Source organism: Arachis ipaensis, chromosome B10 (genome assembly GCF_059453495.1).
Source record: "Arachis ipaensis isolate K30076 ecotype BB chromosome B10, ASM5945349v1, whole genome shotgun sequence".
NCBI classification, from domain to species: domain Eukaryota; kingdom Viridiplantae; phylum Streptophyta; class Magnoliopsida; order Fabales; family Fabaceae; genus Arachis; species Arachis ipaensis.
Genome location: NC_142435.1, coordinates 16,713,048 through 16,733,585, shown reverse-complemented (window position 1 = coordinate 16,733,585; position 20,538 = coordinate 16,713,048). Strand labels below are relative to the sequence as shown.

Sequence of the window (20,538 nt, the reverse complement as noted above, 5' to 3'; positions counted from 1 at the left end):
GTTGGTGGTAGCTTACTCGCGTCTTCTTCCCCTCTTCAACGACTGCTTCCTCTGGTTCTTCTTTTTGGGTTTCTTCCTTACTTATTTTGAACCAGAGAATTTAATAGCTAAGGTTATGCTCCTTTTTTGGTGATCGAGAGAAATGAGTGACATAGTGTTACTAAAAGTGTATTATTTTGGTCAGATTTTGCTACAAACGTCTGAAGGAGTAAAGTTTATTTGTAAAAATCCACTAGATGTTATTCCTTTTATCATCTCATTTGAAGAGCACAAAAGTGTGATCTGTGAAAAGATTGATTCTGAGAGGGTAAGAAAAATATCCTGTATTCTATACAGATATCTCATACTGGTGTTTGGTGGCTTCGTCCAGTTTCAAACAAGATATGTGACGGACGAAGCGAGCATGCAAGAGATGTTTTCAATATATATTGAAAATCGGGCTCAGATCTCGTTCATCGAGTTGTATGTTGAGTTTGAACAATCTGAGGCCGATCGGAATATTCTACGGGAAGATTATAATAGTGACAGTGAAGAAGAGTTCGAAAGCAACTACGAATGTGTTGGTCCAGATGGAGATGAAGATCAAGGTGACGGAAATGCACTCGCAAATGCACTCGCAAATGATATGCCGTTTGGGAGCCATCATTCATGCGAGTTTTGGAGTTGGAAGCCATGTATGTTCCGGAGTTTCCAGAATACATGTAGATTTCAGCAAGAATGATGTTCGGATCCACGCGATCCACAGCATAAGCAACCCAAACAAACTGGAAAAAATAAACGAAACTCATTATTACAACCCACAATACCAATAACAATAACAATGCTTTATAATTATGTCCCAGACCCTAAATCGAAAACTAATACTTCTTTAATTAAAACACACCTGCCCTTCCTGAAGTTCATCAAATGCCTTCCTAAAGTGAGCTAGATTCAGATATCTATATCGTCGGTCACCACGCTCCCAGTTACGCCACCTAATATGATATATTCAATTAGCTCAACTGAATCTTAAATATCAAGATACGGGTACATTGTAACATAATATTACCTGTTTGCTAGCGGAAAACTGCGGGGTTCCTTAGGAAGCGGCGATAGATATGGCAGTCGGATCCAAGCCCAACCGAGTAGAAGTGTTAGTGGACCATCTATTTCCTTACAGTTAAAGCGAGATGCCCTGCATAACGCCCTGTAAAGGTGTGCTAGGCATGCCGCTCCCCAACTATACTGTCCAATACTGACAAAATTACGAAGCAAGGGTAGAAATTTCCAGTGCACACCTGCCCCAGACTTATCCCCAAACAAGATCGTCCCGATCAGCAACATAATGTGGCACCTCATATACCTCTGTATACTGATTTCATCAGTCAACTCTAAATTTTCTTTTAGATCCCGCAAATAGGTCAATTTTATGCAGCTACCTCTACAGTCCGACTTACGCGGTGCAACTCCAAATTGAAGCAAACACTCCGCCTCCAAGGCTTCAAAGCTACTCATTGTCATCCCTGTAACTAGAAGACCGTCCGTCGGAAGACCAAGAATTAGAGCCACATCTTCAAGAGTCACGGCACATTCACCAATGGAAAGGTGAAACGTATGTGTGTCAGGGTGCCACCGCTCGATTAGAGCATTCACCAGTGCCTTTTGACATTGGACTACCCCAATTTGAGATACATGATAAAATCCGGTAAGTCGTAAATGCTCCTCCACTCTATCGTTGTACCGATCCGGAGGAACTAGGTGGTCACATGTCAACATTCTTAATTTCTACAAAAAAACATAACAAATTATTAGTCAACATGTTAACACTTACTAACTTACTACTAAAATAAAATAATTTTTTAACCACAACAACTAAAACAATAAATTCCTACCAAAATTAAATAAATATCATGCTTACAAAATTTGCACAAATAGCTCAACAACAAACAAGTTACTATCATAAATTCATTTACTAAATCCTTATAAAACAGATAATTCGAACTTCTAAAATTAATTATTAATCCTTCAAATTATTCATAACTTACTACTAATAATAATAATAATTAATACATAAATTTCTAATCAAAATTCTCTACAATAACACATTTATCTTGAATAATATCTAATATTAATTAGTAATTTACTATTATTTAAACATATTTTCCTCAATTATAAAAAACAATTATAAAAAATAATAATAATCACTCTATGCCTAAATTCATTTTCTAACAACATTCATAACAACTAACTAACTTGCTAACAATGAAAATTATAATTAAAAAAATTAAAATATTCCTAAAATAAAACTAACGTGCTTTAAAATTATTACTACTACTCATTCAGTACTAACAGTTTCTCACAACAATAGTAACATTTAACTTCATTCATAACAATTATACTTAATAATTTTAAAAGAATTTAAAAAAATTAACCCTATTTTCAATAATAATTATAATAAAAAATATTAAAAAATTCCAAAAAAAATTATGTCCTCCATAAAAAAATCTCTAGCATTCTGTTTACATTTTAAAATTCAACAACTAACAAAATAATAATAATTAATTTACTGACAATAATATTTATAATTAAAAATTAGTTAAAAAAATTCAGAAAAATCATATAAATGCTGAAAATTACTAATAATCATTCTATTTATATTTTTAATTTGCACTTCTAATAATAACAATTATAAGAAGTAAATATTTAACAATAATAATTATAAATATAAAATATTTAAAAATATTCAAAAAAAACTTACATAATCAGGATGATTGAGATAATGTATAACATGAAGTTCAGGTCGATCAACATCTTTAATTTTCTATTTCTTTGGCATGCTTTTATTTCTTCCACCATGCACACTCAGAGGAAAAACGAAGAAGAAGAATGGGGGGAGGGGTTCAAGTTGAAAGTGAAATCTGAGAAAGTGAAGGCATTCGGATAGTGAAAGGGGTTAATGCATGGGTCTATGTTTGGTTTCAGGGCACCGTTTGGGGAGAAGCTTCGCGACGTGTGTCCATCTCCTTTCAAATCGGACCGTGCGTTTGGTGAATGGGAATCCGTTTGGGCAGTAGGAACTCGGACCCTCCGAGTTGTGACTACACTGACACCACAGCTTGGTGAAGCACCTCCCTCCCCCGTAATGCAGTCCAACACCACTCATGCTCCAATATTCAAATTAAAAAGCGTATTTTGATGTAGTAAAAAAAAAAGTTGAATTATTACATCAAATATTATAAAAAAATTATACCGTTTAAGTTTACATCTACTATTGATTAAAAAAAAATTTAAAGAGCCTCCATCAAATTCTTTCAATTTTAAAGATATTTATCGAAGTATATATCATATGGAGAATATAAATAAGAAAAATGATGAGTACATATACATCATAACTAGTAATTTAAATAAGAAAGTTATACTAGAAAAATTATATTTATTCTGATTTGGGTAATATCATACTAAAATTAATGTAATTGAATCACATACTATTATAAAAACAAAAATTTATTCGTTTAAATGAGTTCATTATTTGGCATGACCCATTACTAGTTCAAACTTAACTATTATACTTATGTCTATTATATTATTTTTAAATTTTTAAATTTATTTTATCAAATACAATTGTTGTTTGTGCTTATTCAAAACTATTTTTACTTTGATTTATCAAACATAAATGCTATAACTTTTAAAAGCTATATTTTAAAAGTTAAGTTTTTATAAGTTACTTTTAAAAACTAAAAATTTTACCAAACTAAACCTAAAAAATTATAAACACAAATACATGATCTTTTTTATTTACCAAACTTAGAATGAAGAACTTATGCTATTAAAAAATATAGGATAAAGTGATAAATTAGTCCCTTACATTTGAGTGTAATCCTATTTTGGTCCTTAAAGTTTAAAATGTCTTATTTGAATCCAAAAAAGTTTTATTTAGTTTCAATATAGTTCCACCATGAGATCAAAATTAAATAATTAACAAAAAATGTCCTACATAATAGTAGTATAAAAATAAGGTCGATAATCTGGAGAATAAATACAAGCTCCAGAAGTACAAAATCAACTGTGGATGCATTAATACATTTATTTATAATTTTTCTTACAATTTAAATGAAATATTTTCTATAGAATTAACTAAAGAGAATGATAAATAAATGTATCGATGCATCCACAATTGATTTTGTGCTTCTGAAATTTGTACTTGTTCTCCTTGTTCTCCAAATTATCAACCTTGTCCTTGTACTGCTATTATCTTTACAGTGGGATTACATTAAAATTAAATAAACTTTTTTGAATTCAAATAGGATACTTTAAATTTTAAAAACCAAAACAGGATTACACCCAAATGTAGAAAATTAATTTAGTACTTTACCCAAAAATATAAGTATCTTTTCAGAAAAATATACCAAACAAAATCTACTTTTTCAAAAAATTTTACCTGAAGATTTTACCAAGTGGAATATCTTTACTTCAAAAAGCACTACCCCTTTTAGTTTTTCCAGAACTTATTAACATTTGTCATTAAACTCAATTTACAATTTCCTCCAATTCTTTTTTCCTATTTCCAGTTTCGTCCTATCATTTTTTCAACTGTGATTAGCTTCTCTTCTCCCCTCTCCCCATTCCTCATCCAACCTCCTCTACCGTCGTTACTTTCACAGCCTTTGCCTACACCCTTTGCCACCACTTCATTTGTCTCTTCTTCTTCATGGATCATGTCTTCCTCTTCATTGCCTCCGTCTCTATCCTCATCACTGCCTTTCTCACCACATTGCCGTTACTGGAGTGTCACATCGCTTGACTCTGGCTTCTCCATTGCCTGCAAATAGATATGCTACATCTCACTCCTTTCTTTGCCTTTGCCTGTCTTTGCCACCACCACCTTCCTCTTCACCTTTCACATATTTACGTGTGCAACGTTGTCCACCATTCGAGATTTGCTTCATCGTCCTATCTCCACCCCCATACAGGTATATATTGAAAAATAAATGGTGATTGCTGTAAAATTTGACATGCAAGTTTTTTTCAGGTGATTCTTCATATTGATGGATCGGTGATGGCAGAAGATGATATTAGTGGTATCATTGAGGTTTTTTTTAGGGTTTATGAACTGGTAGAATTTAACACATTCTATAAAATGGTAGATCTGTGATTCTCATATACTAAAATCTTTGACATTGCTTGGTCAAAAACCTATTATACTATCCTATTTAAATTATACCTCAATAATTAATGACCTTATTTATCTTCATTAGGTACAACAAAAATGAATTACTTTGACATACCCTCCTTTTTGCTGGCTTGGTGTCTAATAATTTCACCACAAAATTGTATCAGCACTCAATTCGAACAGCACCACTCTCTGACTTTATGAACTTGGGCTTCCTCACAACCTGTTCCAAGCACTGAATAACATCTCCAATCTTGAAATCATACCAATCATTGATCACTAATCCACACTCATTACCCTTCTTCACACTGTCCACATCCTGCTTCTCCCGCTTAAGAGATGCACAAAGCCCTTCAAACACAACTTCCCCACTCCTCAGAAGCCTCATGGTTCCCGTCCTTGCCACAAAACCTTCTACAACCCGACACCCGGCAATCTTAACATCAGGTCCCTTTGTTTTGCTGCCCTTCACCTCAAAGATGTTCAGCACCTCTGCCTGACCAGCTACCTGGGTCTCAAAAGTACCCGGCGCCTTCTCTATTATCAAATTTCCTATGTCCTCCAGAAGGTGGTAAATAACACGGTGCAGAATCACCTGCAATTAAACCATACCGTCAATGATGTCAGAACATATTCGAAGTTATAAGTTACAGAATCTTAATCTCAATTGCAGTACCCTTATAAGAAAGGCATAAAGTTAGAGTACCTTGATACTGGCACGAGTTGCTGCCTGACTAAGAGCAATAGGTGGACTCTTGATATTGAATCCAACTATGCACGCATCACAAGCTTGTGCCAAGTCCACATCAGATTGAGAAATAGGGCCAACACCAACATGAACAACATTCACAAGAACCTGGCAATAAAATAGAAATTGTTTAGCAGCAAATATTAATATCTGTAAAGACGCCAGTGACTTGTAAGTCAAGTGACATCTCTCCAAGGCCTTGTGCCAAGGGGTTGTGGGTTGAGCTCTAATAAGAACTTATAAGTTATACTACTCCTACTTGCATGCCTATGAATGGCTTTCATTCATATCACAAAAGATACTATTTACATGAAAGCCCATCAATATTGACAACTGGGCAAAATTATAACAGTTAAAACAAGAATTGAACACCCGATCCCTGGATATAACCGATAATGAGATACTAAAAGGTCAAGCTCTTAGATTAATGGCTTTTGTTTACACATCTCTAACACCACTACAATACTTGAACTGTGTTATTTTGACTTTTATGTTTCATTTCAATTGATATTTAGTGATAATGTCACAACACTGGTTCAATTTTCATGAGGATTGTAGATGATGCAAAATATTTTGTGCTAATTATGTGTGAGGGTGAGCAGCATGTGTTTGCACAAAGATGAGGTTATCACATTAACACAAAGATCGTTTACATACCTGAGAACTATTTAAAGTTCTTAATGCATCAGTAACAGCTTGAACAGTTCCCTGAACATCTGCTTTTACTATTACTGGCATCTCAACCCTCTGTGGAACCTCCTCAGATGATTCCAAAGTAGATGGGGTGTCCTCATTCAATTTCCTCCTAAGTCTATTCTCCTCGGACTTCCTTGTCCTACCAGAACTCAGCATTCTGGCTCGCTCCTCAGAATGAACAACAATAACATCATCACCAGACATTGGCAAGCCTCGAAGCCCTTCAATCTCAACAGGCATTGCAGGAGTTGCTCGTTCAGTTAACCTTCCTGCCATGTCTTTAATAGCTCTTATTCTTCCCCACTCTGAGCCTACAACCACATGCTGACCGCAAGTTAAGGTTCCTGCCTTTACTATGGTAGTTATCAATGGACCACGTCCTTTGTCAAGCCTTGCTTCTACCACATAAGCTTGAGCAGGCCCATCAATTCGTGCCTTCAGATCCATCATTTCAGCCTGAAGAAGTAAAGCTTCCTCTAGGTTATCCAATCCAGATTTTTGAAGTGCTGAAACTTCAATGACCTGAACATCACCACCCATCTCCTCCAGCAGTAAGCCCTCCGAAGCAAGCTGCAGTTTCACTTTCTCAGGATTTGCACCTGGTTTATCACATTTATTAATTGCAACTATAATTGGTACTTTAGCTGCTTTTGCATGGGACATGGCTTCAAGTGTTTGAGGCATCACTCCGTCATCTGCGGCAACAACTAGCACTACTATATCCGTGACTGCTGCGCCTCTTGCCCGCATTGCACTAAATGCAGCATGACCAGGGGTGTCGAGAAACGTGATTGATGCTCCAGATGGCATGACCACCACAAAGGCACCTAGATGCTGAGTTATGCCACCAGCCTCTCTGGCTGCCACTGATGTTTGACGCAAGGCATCAAGAAGAGAAGTTTTACCATGATCAACATGGCCCATCACAGTTACAACCGGAGGACGAGGTACGATTTCAGTACCCTCAGCCGAATGTAACCTCTTCACATTGACCCCAACCTCCTACAGTAGCAATAACAAATAATGAGAAAAGATCAAGAAATAGAAACCTAAAAGGCAGTGATCATATGGCAAAATAAGAGAAAATAATATCGACCAAGATCGAAGGCAAACTGCTTAAAACCAGTAACTATACATATGTGTAGGGCTACATTGACGATTCAAAATAAAGTTAATGACACCTTCAATTCTCAAATAAGCGTCCATTTTTAAAAATATCAAATACATTTCAATGTTAAGAGTAAATTATTTCACATTATCATGATCTTTTCATTCCAACTATCCCCTCATTTAATAACTCTAATGAATTATTAATATTAAGTGAATAATTGATACTTTCTAGATTTTCTAAAAGGACAGGGAATCGTGAAAAGTTTTAGCCTTGAAGATGGACAGTTATTCGAGAATGGAGGGACCACCATCAACATCCAACCTTATTTATACTATTGGCCGAGTCTTATTCATTCCTTTTCTTTCTTTTTAGAAATAGCAAGGACAGAATGGGACCAATTTGGGCCACCAGTTTCGAGTATTCACTAATTTAACATTATCTAAGAAGGGGACATACCATTGCAGCAAGCTCTACAATATCCATGCTGAGAGGCTCAAACTCTGATTCTAACTTTTCACCAACATTTGTGAGGATATCCTGCAAAGAAGATACTGATTTTCCAGTGCGCTTCGCCAGTTCATCAAGGGTCATGCCTTCAAAGATTTCTACTGTTTTATCAGAATTAGATTTTGGTGCTTTCACATTACGAGGGACATATCGAGCTTCAACAGGTGGCTGGTTTCTACCTTCCCTTCTTATGTACTTCTCCTTCTTTGGGGTCTTTAACCCAAATGGCTCATCACCTCTTCTTGCCCAGACTGCAGGACTAGCATGGAAGCACCTAGCATCATAAACCAAACTTGTCACCACCACCATTTTGTAATTTAAGCATTTTTACATATAGGTCAATCACAAAAAATTTACACAGTTCAAATTATCAAATAATGCCGGTTTCTTTCTTTCAAGTCCAATCAAAATATACATCCTTTGAAATTTCCAACTACAGCTAAAAGATGCTGAACACAAATATCCAGGACAATTTATATTAGGATCATTTGCATATTACTAAAGCCGGCCTAAGCCTAGTCTTTCAAAGCCCAAATACTCACATGATCTAGACTCTAGACTAAAAGCTCCATTAAAAAGCTGCATGCTAATCATGTGACTATTTATTATGTAGGAAATAGTTTCTTTTTTTTTTTTTTGACAAAAAAAAAGTAGTTTTAAAAGACTGAAACTAAAACACAAGATTAGTGTATTAAAGAAGCTGTTACCTCATCACCTAAGCAAATCACCTAGACAACTAGAACAAGGCTAACAACTAGACCATATATAATATATTAGAAGAGTGAAGAGCTGAAGACAACTCCAAGTGAGTGTCAAATTGTTACCAAAGTTTTCCAAAAAGAACTCTTCAAATCAGCATCCACATCAGACAATTGGAGACCATAGGTCATGCAAATGCACAACTTTACCTGATGTAAGATCATGATTCTCTCAACAATTTTCGATATGAATACAATCATCATTCTACTAGCTAAACTATGAATCTATAATGTTACAAATGATTTCTTTGAAACAAGAAATTTGAATACTATCTTACCGTATACCACCTTCTTTTGTCCCACTAAACAAACCATCCACTCCTATAGATGAGTGGCTGATGAGGTCTGCATCAAGTAGTTCACAGAATTTTTGTAAGATTATAATTGCAGGAGATATAACATTAAAAGCATAAGCATGTAAATTACCTGGCATGCATCTTGCTGATGCGTAAACAAACTGTGTAGTATATGTAGATCCATAGCTTGATCCTACAACACGCCTAAATGATGATGTATTCAAAGTTCTAAAAGTATTCATATAAATTCTCTGCATTCAGGTATTAAACAGTCCAGTGTCAGTAAATAAATGAATTTTGTGAATTATATGGCATACTATTATTTACAGGACAAACCCAATCACTTGCAAGCTGTGCAACCTCTACTAGTTTTAGTGAAAAGAATATGCTATAAAAAGAAAAGACAACTTACCTTTCTTCCAAGCTCCCTCCATGCCATTCTTGAGCATATAATATAATAGATCTGCAAAAAAAAAAAAGCAAAATGCAAATTATTTACAAAACAATAGGCAGGGAAAACGATGGAAGCACAGCAGCTCACTTATGGTGGATTTATTTATACATCAAGAACGACCACAAAAAAATTCACACATTCCATATAGTGAGATCTCCAATCATCCTGAGTTGCAGGCTCTCATCTCACATAAGAGTCACAAAGATGCCAGAAAAGATCCAATATAAACATAGATACAAATGGGTGTCAAAAAGCACAATTCAACAAACATTTTTTGATTTGCATGTAGCTGAAATTTTCAGTTCCTGTGCTTAAATTGAAAAGTCAATAACTTGAGGAGGGTGCTACGGATAAAGATCATTGGAATTTGTAAAATGAAAATCAATACCATAATTTTTGGAATGTTCATCTCAAACTTGATAAATAAAAGCTAAAACAAACACTTTCAATTACAAGTAAGTCTATACTATAGCATCCTTTTCCAAATTTCAATGGCTAAAGCAATGTGATGCGAATAGAAGAATGTAAGGGAAGCCACTATTCTTATCCGTTGTAACTTGTAAGAGAAAGCTAAACAACAAGAGCAAATATCCAAAAGAAGCTGAAGCAATTTTGAAACTTGAGAGCTCAGAAATCCAAAACAAAGGGCAGGCTTAAAGAGTTGGATACTCAGTTCATAAATAACTGAATAATTTGATATGACGAAAACGTCACTGCATGAATAGACTCACGGAAACCCAAATCCAAATCACCAACATTTCAACAGCATAACAAATATTGAAGCATAGAGTCTACGACTATAATCAATTAGCGTTAAATAAAACAGGAATTGGAAGGTTAAATAGAGAGAAGGAAAAACCTTTGTGTGAGAGAAAAGACGATTGTGTTTTATATTGTTGTTATCGTTGACGATGGTGATGATGGAGGTGGTGGGTGTTTGGAGAAGCGAGTAATGGCTCATAGGCTAAGGGAAGAGGACGGCGACGGAAGACGCCACTACCACCGCCATACCCACAACACAAGCACGAGCAGGCTCTACTCTCTTCATTCCTAACATAATTGGCCTTTTAATTTGGGCTGAGAGGCCCACATACCAAACGAATGGCCCATTCATTGTGGGCCACCACTGCTACTGTTGGTCCTGTAGGCCTCTTCTATCCTGCTACCTTCTGTTGAGAGAGATGACGAAGATTTGAGAGACCAAAAGAAACATATATAGCATCTCTAATGAAACAATTTGTTTTGGTCTTCTGCTCACTAGTTTATTTAAATACGAGTCAGAAATTCGAATTAGCACTAAAACCTACCAAAACATAATAAAATCTAACAAAACATATTAAAAACACTAAAAAAATAACATCAAAAAGCGTATAAAATACCCGCTTATCAGAACACCAAACTTAAACTGCTACTTATCCTCAAACAACCAAAAATAAGTAAGACTAAAAAGAATAGAAAGATACAATAAGTCTCAAAGTTGTCAATGAAACTCAGTTCCAAATATTAAGTGGGTCTAATAGCTCTTTACTTCTGAACAGTTTTGGCATCTCACTTTCCTTTGAAGTTCAGAAATATTGACATCTCTTGGAACTAGAATCCGGATCATATTATTGATTCTCTTATTTTAGCTCTTCTTGATTCTGGAACACAGCTTTTTCGTTTTATGCTTTGCACCTTCTTGAGCCTAACTGTGACTCTAAGCATTTTGTTTTCCCGTATTACCACCGGATACATAGACGCCACACGTACTAGACTGGGGGAACCCTTTGGATTCAAATTTAGCTTTGCTTAAATTCCCAATCAGTGTTGTCCAGAGTTCTTAATCGTACTCTTTTCCTTTGAATTACGACTTTAACTCCTTAGTTTCAATCTTTTTACTTGACACCTTCACACCAGAAGCATATAGTTAGGGATAGCAACTTATTTGAGCTTTTTAGGCCAATTTTTGACCCTCCTAACTATTGATACTCAAAGCCTTGGATCCTTGCTCTTTTGAATTTTCTTTTGAGCTTTCTTTTTTTTTTTGCTGTTTTTTCTTTCTTCAAAAATCAATATTTTCTTATTTTTCAGAGAATCAATAATACTTCTCTAAATTTACTGTTCTTCAAGAGCCAACGTACTCAACTCCAATATCAATTATGCACTGTTAACTCATACATTCAGAAGATAAATGCAAGGCCACCACATCTTAAATAATTGGAATAACTCATGATATACTTAAAACATATGTATCTCACTCTTTCTTTTTCAAATAAATTTTTCTTTTAAGCTTAGTGATGGATACATAGGATATCTTATAACCAAAATAAAGAAAAGTAAATAAAACTAGAAAAGAACAAAATACTACTTGTGATCATGCAAAAGTTAGAATAAAAAACAGGAAATAAGATAAAGGAAGGGATAATGAAACTTAACCACCTCAGTTATAGTGGCTGCTGATGAAGATGATCCATCTTCCTTTAGCATAAACCCAGAGCTTGCTCTGTAACACCAAACTTAAAAAGTTTGCTTGTCTCCAAGAAAAGAAAACGTAGTTGATGAGTCCATATTTGATGATATATTTCGACTTAATTTGGATGGATTTCATCACATAAACTCACACTTATTCACTAAAATAGCATACTTTTGTGTTTGATTCCTAAATTGAACCTAAATGTGAAAACATGCATTTTTGTGCTTAAATTGAGTAATTTAATTCCACTTTTATGCCATTCGATGCCGTGATATGTTTTGTGAGTGATTTCAGTTCCTAGAGGCAAGAATGGATGTGCAAAAGTGGAAGGAAGCATGTATAAAGGGAGAAAATATGAAGAAAACAAGGAGGAAGCACGCAGCCAAGCGTGCGTGCGCACAAGGATGCGTGCGTACGCACGAAAAGGAAATCAGCATGCGTGCGTACGTAAAACCATATGTGCGCACAACCATATGTGCGTACGCACAAGTGGAAATCCGGCGAAGTGTGCGGATGCACATATCTGTGCGTCCGCACAGGTACCAGCGCATGCATCCATTAAAAAGTCACGTGCTGCACGGTTTTGGGGGTCTCTAGGCCCATTTCTGAAGTGCTGAAGGCTGGTTTGAGAGGCTATATTAAGGGCATATCAACACATAACAAGAGAGCCATCTTAGAATAGGAAAAACACATAGTAGGAGTAGGAGTAGTGTAGATTAGGAAATTCTCTCTTAAGGTTTAATTAGGGTTTGTAGAATTTTATACTTCAAGTTTTGATTTGGGATTATAGCAATTTTATTGTAAGTATTTCTTTAATTCTCTCTTTTATTATACCACTTGTTCTACACTTGCTTTTATTTTCATCTTCTTTCTCCATATTTACATAGTCTTGCAATTTTGGATTCCTAGTTATTTAATTTGATGTTTGATGGCTTTTATATGTTTGTTTGAGTTGCCTTCATTGATTTTGAGCATTTGTGGTTCATAGCTTTCCTTAATTTACCAATTTTGCCATGTTTTATGTTTATGCCCTCTATGTGTTTGATGAAATGTCAATTTTGATTATGGGGTAATTTCCACCCCTGGGCTTGGGGGAAATGAGTTTATGGATTACTAGAGCCATAATGTCCAACATTTAGTAATAATTCTTGGGTTGTTAATTGTTCTTGTTCCCACTAACGCTAATTTGTTGCTAAGGTAATTAGCAAGCAAGCTAGGATTTGTGGGTTAGGAATACTTATGCTCATTTAACTTACTCTCCGATGTGAGGGTTGACTTAGTGAGATTAATCCATCACAATTATCATAGTTGTGGTTATGGCAAGGAAGGGATTCCATTACTCATCCCAAGTCAAGGTTTCATTTATGTTTTAAACCACTTTTCCATCACTTTATAGTTTTACTTGTCCATATTACATACATAGTTCTTTTGTTCTTTTATTACTTTGTTAATTGCAATTTTGGATTGTTCTTTAATTCTTTTATTTTGTTTGCTCTCAACCATTGAAAACTCCTTTGATCTTCACAACTAAAATTGTGCACTTATTGGCATTAGTTCCTAGGGAAGACGACTCGGGAATTTAAAACTCCCGATTATTTTGTGTTGATTGTGACATCTTTAGGATTATAATTTGATTGATGCTCAATGGTTGAGTTTGGACTATACTTGCAACGTCAATCCTATTTTTAGTGCAAAAATCTAAACCCATTCTTTTGGGCGTTTGTCAGTAGTCCTTGCTGTTCCCTTATGGGGTAGGTGGGATAGGTGGAGTTTGTGTGAGGCCCACTAGCTGAGAAAGCTTCAAAACTTGAGTGTGCCTTGGCCACTCCATAGGGGGCGTTGAACGCCCAGAATGCTCCTATTCTGGAGTTCAATGCTAGGAATGCTCCTCCCATCTTTCTCCTTGTCTGACGTTCAACGCCAGCAAAGGGCTCTCCCCAAGGTGTTTTGTTTTCCATCTCGAGTGTCTCTATCTCTGTTCTAAATGCTGCACATGATTACAAATGTCAAAAATCAAGGGAAACTATGGAAATCAACTAAAATGAAAGCAAATGGAGATAAACAAAAGAAATAAAAATAATAGTACTCTAATCATGGTTAGGTTGCCTCCCAATAAGCGCTTCTTTACTGTCATTAGCTTAACCTCACTGCTGTCATGTTAGCAGTAGTTTAGAGCTTTCCTGCTCAAGATTATCCCCTAGGTAATGCTTGACTCTCTATCCATTCATTGTAAATCTTTTATCAAAATGTTTGTTTTGGAGCTCTATACGACCATAAGGTGATATATTAGTGACCACAAAAGGTCCTGTCCATCGTGATTTTAGCTTTCCAGGGAAGAGCTTAAGTTTGGAATTGAAGAGTAAAACCTTCTGGCCAGGCTCGAAGACTCTGGACGAGATCTTTTTATCATGCCATTTCTTGGTCCTTTCCTTGTAAATTTTAGCATTGTCATATGCAGCTTGTCTGAATTCTTCCAACTCATTTAGCTGAAGTAACCTCTTTTTTCCTGCAACCTTGGCATCAAAGTTGAGGAATTCGGTTGTCCAGTAGGCTCTGTGTTCTAGTTCCACTGGTAAATGACATGCTTTTTCATAGACCAACTGGTAGGGCGACATTCCAATAGGAGTCTTGAAAGCTGTTCTATACGCCCAAAGGGCATCGTCAAGCTTTCTTGCCTAGTCTTTCCTCGAGGCACCCACTGTTCTTTCCAGGATTCTTTTGAATTCCCTGTTGGAGACTTCAGCCTGCCCATTGGTCTGCGGATAGTAGGGAGTAGCCACTCTATGGCGAACGCCATAACGGTGCAGGATGGAGTTGAGTTGTCTATTACAGAAGTGACTGCCTCCGTCACTAATCAGTGTCCTAAGGACGCCGAATCTGCTGAAAATGTATTTCTGGAGGAATTTCATCACCACTCGAGTGTCATTAGTGGGTGATGCGATTGCCTCCACCTATTTAGACGCATAATCTACTACCATAAAGATGTATGTGCTCGAGTATGAGGGTGGAAAAGGGCCCATGAAGTCTATGCCCCATACATCAAACACCTCAATTTCCAAGATTTCCTATTGAGGCATCTCGCGATTATGGGGGATATTTCTAGCCCATTGACAACCGTCACAGTTGCGGACAAACTCCCGGGAGTCCTTGAAGAGCGTTGGCCAGTAGAAACCGCTCTGAAGGACCTTGGTGGCTGTTCGCTCACCTCCAAAATGACCTCCATAATCTGAGCCATGGCAATGCCATAGGATTTGCTGTGTTTCGTCCTCAGATACGCAACGGCAGATTATACCATCCGAGCACCTTTTGAAAAGGTATGGTTTATCCCACAAGTAGTACTTAGCATCATGGATGAGTTTTCGAACTTGGTGTCTACTGTATTCCTTGGGGATGAACCTTATTGCCTTGTAATTTGCAATGTTGGCAAACCAAGGTGTTTTGCGTACTGCAAAGAGTTGTTCATCAGGGAAGGTCTCGGATATCTCAGTAGTGAGAGGGGATGTCCCTGCTGCAGGTTCAATCCAGGACAAGTGGTCAGCCACCTGGTTTTTTGACCCTTTTCCTGTCCCTTATCTCTATGTCAAATTCTTGCAGGAGCAATACCCAACTTATCAATCTTGGTTTAGAGTCTTGCTTGGAAAGAAGGTGCTTGAGAGCAGCATGGTCAGTATAGATAATGACCTTAGAGCCTATTAAATAGGATCTGAACTTGTTAATGGCATAGACCACTGCAAGTAACTCATTCTCTGTGGTGGTGTAGTTCTTGTGCATCATTTAAAACATGACTGGTATAATAAATGACATGCAAGAGCTTATCATATCTTTGTCTGAGGATTGCACCAATTGCATGATCACTGACATCACACATCAGTTCGAATGGTAGGTCCCAGTTGGGTGCAGAAATGACGGGTGCAGAAATAAGCTTTACTTTCAGGGTTTTGAAGGCATGCAGGCAATCCTTGCTAAAAACAAAAGGAGTGTCAGTGGCTAAGAGATTGCACAAGGATTTTGCAATTTTGGAGAAGTCTTTTATAAACCTCATGTAGAACCCTGCATGTCCTAAAAAGCTTCTGATTGCTTTGACATTAGTATGTGGTGGTAATCATTCAATTACTTTCACCTTGGCTTGATCGACCTCTATTTTCTTGTTTGAAATCCGGTGTCCAAGAATAATGCCTTCAGTCACCATGAAGTGACATTTTTCATAGTTTAAAACAAGATTAGTTTCTTGGCATCGTTTCAGAACTCGGGCTAGATGGTTAAGGCAGGAATCAAAGGAATCCCCAAAAACAGAGAAATTATCCATGAATGCTTCAAGGAATTTCTCAACCATGTCGGAGAAAATGGAGAGCATACACCGCTGAAAGGTTACAGGTGCATTACAGAGGTCGAATGACATTCTTCTGTAAGCGAACACTCCAAATAGGCATGTGAATACTGTCTTTTTTTTATCTTGAGGATCTACTGCAATTTGATTGTAGCCTGAATACCCATCCAAAAAGCAGTAGAATGCATGTCCAGCCAGTCTTTCCAGCATCTGGTCTATGAATGGTAAAAGAAAATGATCATTTCTTGTGGCGTTATTGAGTCTTCTATAATCAATGCACATACGCCAACCTGTCATTGTCCTTGTAGGGATCAGCTCATTCCTTTTATTGTGGACCACCATCATCCCTTCTTTCTTGGGTACAACTTGGACAGGGCTTACCTAGGGTCTATCTGTAATGAGATAGATAATCCCAGCCTCCCACTATTTTATGACTTCTTTTTTTGGACTACTTCCTTCATAGCTGGATTCAGTCGTCTTTGTGGTTGCACCACTGGTTTAGCATCTTTTTCAAGCCTAATCTTGTGCATGCACCGAGTTGGACTAATTCCCTTTAAGTTACTTAAGGTCCACCCAATAGTTGTTCTATGGGTCTTTAGCACTTGAATCAGTGCTTGTTCTTCTTGCGGCTTTAGAGCCGAACTTATGATCACTGGGTAAGTGTCACTATCTCTTAGAAACACGTATTTCGAAGATGATGGTAATGGCTTGAGCTCGAGTTTGGGAGGTTCATCTTCCACTTTAGGGGGATTTTAATGCCTCCTCTTGTTTTTTTGGTGCCTTTATGTCAGGCTTGTCATCCCCATAGATATCATCCAGCTCCTCCTCAAGTCTCTCAACTGCATGTACCTCTTCTACCAGGGAGTCGATGATATCAATCCTCATACACTCCTCTGGGGTGTCAGGGTACTGCATGGCCTTGATGGCATTCAGTACAAATTCGTCCTCATTGATTCTTAGTGTCACTTTCCCTTTTTGCACATCAATGAGGGTCCTTCCTGTAGTCAGGAAGGGTCTCCCTAGAATAATGGATACATTCTTGTGTTCTTCCATATTCAACACTAGGGGTGGCAAAACGGGTCGAACCCGCCAGATAAAACCGCCAAAACTGCCAAAAAAGGCGGGTCGGGATGAGATTTTGAACCCGCCAAAATCGCGGGCCAAGGCGGGGCGGGGCGGGCTGTCATTCTTTTTTTAAAGGGGTAATTCAGTAAATTTACATAAGGTATAAATTGAAAATTAGGGTTACTCAACACACACATCACATGCTGCTACTGCCTCCTGCTTAATCCCTAATGCCGGTAATGCCACAGCCCACAGCCAGTCACTCAGCTCAGCCACACCCCAGACGGCCAGACCCCACTGCCCACAGCACCCTTCGACCTTAATCCCTTCCGGCGTTCACTGACCCAGTGACCCTGACTCCCTGAGCTTCAGCAGCTCGACTCCCTCATCACTCGCTCCTCCCTGCGGTGGCCTTTCCTCAATCTGTGCAAGATCTCCTCTTCGGCGCCTCTGCCTTTCGCCTTTCTTTCTCTCATCCTCTCGTCGTCGGTAGCTCGGTCTCGTCGGTGCCTCTGCTAGGCGGTTCTATGACTGGCGGACTCCTGGCGTCGCTCCTCTCTCCTTCTCATCCTGCTCGACGGCTCTGTGATTACTATTAGTAAGTGATTTATAGTTGCTGAATAAATGAATATGTATGTGACAAATCTGATGATAAAGATGTTTACTGTAATGTTGTTATTTGTTTTTCTCATAACTATTTTAGCAAAAATGAGCTCTTCAAAACTTTCCATCGATTCCTCACATCGTCATTCTCAAGACCAGATACTGTTATTATTGTTATTATTTTTTTCCATGTCAATTTTTGTTCAACGTGATTTGAGTTTTCTGCAACTGGGTATTATGCTCTCCATGTGTTCGATGAATTTTCTAAGTGACAGTTAGGGATGGTTAGCCCTCGGAATTAAGAAAGATAGGCTTTTATGAATAATATATTATGATTAATTGATTATCATTGCATACCAACAATTGTGTCCCAAAAATTTGCTAACAAATTTGCTCATACATCACCAACGTGCTTTGTTTTGATTAGTCTTAATGTCCATAGTCATCGCTGTAAGTGAACAAGTGATGAACTGACGATGTAGTTAGTCTTAAATTACTTATTGATTATGTTTGATTATTGTTTGAATATTTTTTACTGATTTAAATATTTTTATGTATTCATATTATTTAGGTTGAGATGTTGATTCTGCAATGGATAATTCTATCTCTATGGAAGTTGATGGTGGGAATGTAACACAAAATCCTAAAAATATGGAAAGATCTGAAACGGCAGAATATTATTTTGTGTGTTTTGTTTTAATTATAGTAGGATTATTTGAAATGGATTTATGTGTGGATTATGTGTTTGTTTTATTATTGTTAATTTGTTATGCACTTGTGTTTGAGACTTTGAGACTTATTATTTGTTATGTTATTTTTATTATTGTTAATTTCAATCAAAAAGCTATTATGGTTAATTATAAATTTTTATGGATTAATATTTTAATAATTAATTTAAGATATTACTCTATATCTTAAAAAATTAATTCGACGAAATAATTTTATTATAAAATAAAATAATTGTTAGTACTTAGTATGTTAAAATGTTAAAGTGAATTTTATGATAAAAGAAAAAATTTGTTTAAAAAATATTTAAAAAAAGAGGCGGGCAGTCCACTCTTTGGCAGGGCGGGGTAGCAAGTTGAACCCATATTAGTTTGGCAGGGCGGACTTTAGTGGGACGGGCCAGCCCGCTTTGCCACCCCTATCCAACACCATGAAGTTTGTGGAAAACGCAAAGGGTCCAACCCTTACGATCATGTCTTCAACCACTCCTGATGATAACTTGGTGGAGCCATCAGCGAGCTGGAGGCAGATGCGAGTAGGCTTGACGACTTGGATCTCAAGTTTCCTTATTAGTGATGATGGCATCAGATTAATGCTTGTTCCAAGATCACATAGGGTCTTCCTTGTGCAACCGTCTCTGAGAGTGCAGGGTATCACAAAATTTCTGGGGTCTTGAAGTTTCTCTGGTAGGGTCCTCTGGATGACTGCACTGCATTCTTCAGTGAGGAGGACTGTTTCTACCTCTCTCCAATCCTTCTTGTGGCTTAATATGTCCTTCATGAACTTGGCATAGGAGGGTATTTGTTCAAGGGCTTTTGCGAATGGGATCTTGATCTCCAGTGTCTTGAGGTAATCTGCAAACCTAGAAAATTGCTTATCCTTTTCTGCTTGATGGAGTTTCTGAAGATACGACATCCTGGTCATGTACTCAGGTGTTCTGAGTGGTGCATGGTGAGTGTCCATGTTACCAGAAGAAGGATTACCAGCTTACTTAGGAGAGGTGTTCCCTGAACGTGCATCTGCTTGCCCTCTCCTATCTGGGCGTTCAATGCCCATGCTGGCCCTTTCCTGGTGTTGAACGCCAGCACTGCCCCCTTCTGGTGTTGGACGCCCTTGTTAACCCCTGCTGGGAGTTGAACACTAGGGTTCCCCCCTCTGGGCGTTCAACACCCTTTGTAGTGCACTGGGTGGTTGTGTTGCCACCTTCTGATATTTCTTCTTTCCCCTGCTTCTTACTGTTCTGAGATTGGGTATTTAGTGTCCTTCCACTCCTTAATTGGATGGCTTGGTACTCTTATTTTATCCGTTCGGACAAGTGTTGTTCAACCTGGTTCAGCTGTGCCTCTATATTCTTGTTGGAGGCACGGGTTTCTTGCAACATGTCTTGCAAACTTAGCAATTCTTGTGTGAGGGAGTGTAGCTGCTGAGTCAATGATGCACTATGTTTTGGAGGGTCTGATTCAATGTACACTGCCTTGACCTCTCCGTTCATTGCAGTCTCACCAGATGAGTATAGATGTTGGTTGCTGGCGACTGTCTCAATGAGTTCTTGAGCTTCTTCGATTGTCTTTCTCATGTGGATTGAACCTCCTACAGAATGATCTAGGGACATCTTAGCTATGTCTGTGAGTCTGTAATAGAAAATG

General features: G+C 37.5%; 3 protein-coding genes across 4 annotated transcripts; all 3 read right to left on the bottom strand.

Annotated features, from left to right (window-relative positions):
* Positions 1-4,985: 4,985 nt before the first annotated feature.
* Positions 4,986-10,905, bottom strand: LOC107623186 (uncharacterized). Of its 2 annotated transcripts, none has more exons than XM_016325356.3 (8): positions 10,579-10,905; positions 9,678-9,728; positions 9,396-9,516; positions 9,248-9,314; positions 8,161-8,485; positions 6,555-7,595; positions 5,856-6,005; positions 4,986-5,744 (listed from the first exon to the last, which is right to left on the bottom strand). In XM_016325356.3, exons 1-8 carry the CDS (start codon positions 10,678-10,680, stop codon positions 5,313-5,315), a joined length of 2,289 nt encoding a protein of 762 aa, XP_016180842.1. In that variant the 5' UTR covers positions 10,681-10,905; the 3' UTR covers positions 4,986-5,312. The 2 variants fall into 2 exon arrangements, with proteins under 2 accessions (XP_016180842.1, XP_016180843.1); XM_016325357.3 differs by having other exon boundaries at positions 9,396-9,458; positions 10,579-10,760.
* A 3,482-nt stretch (positions 10,906-14,387) lies between these two features.
* On the bottom strand, positions 14,388-14,786 carry LOC107620232 (uncharacterized). The gene has a single exon (XM_016322426.1). It carries the CDS (start codon positions 14,784-14,786, stop codon positions 14,388-14,390), a length of 399 nt encoding a protein of 132 aa, XP_016177912.1.
* A 2,453-nt stretch (positions 14,787-17,239) lies between these two features.
* Positions 17,240-19,855, bottom strand: LOC148579261 (uncharacterized). The gene is made up of 2 exons (XM_088489228.1): positions 19,634-19,855; positions 17,240-17,686 (listed from the first exon to the last, which is right to left on the bottom strand). The coding sequence occupies exons 1-2, from the start codon at positions 19,853-19,855 to the stop codon at positions 17,240-17,242; spliced, it is 669 nt and encodes a 222-aa protein (XP_088345354.1).
* Positions 19,856-20,538: the final 683 nt, after the last annotated feature.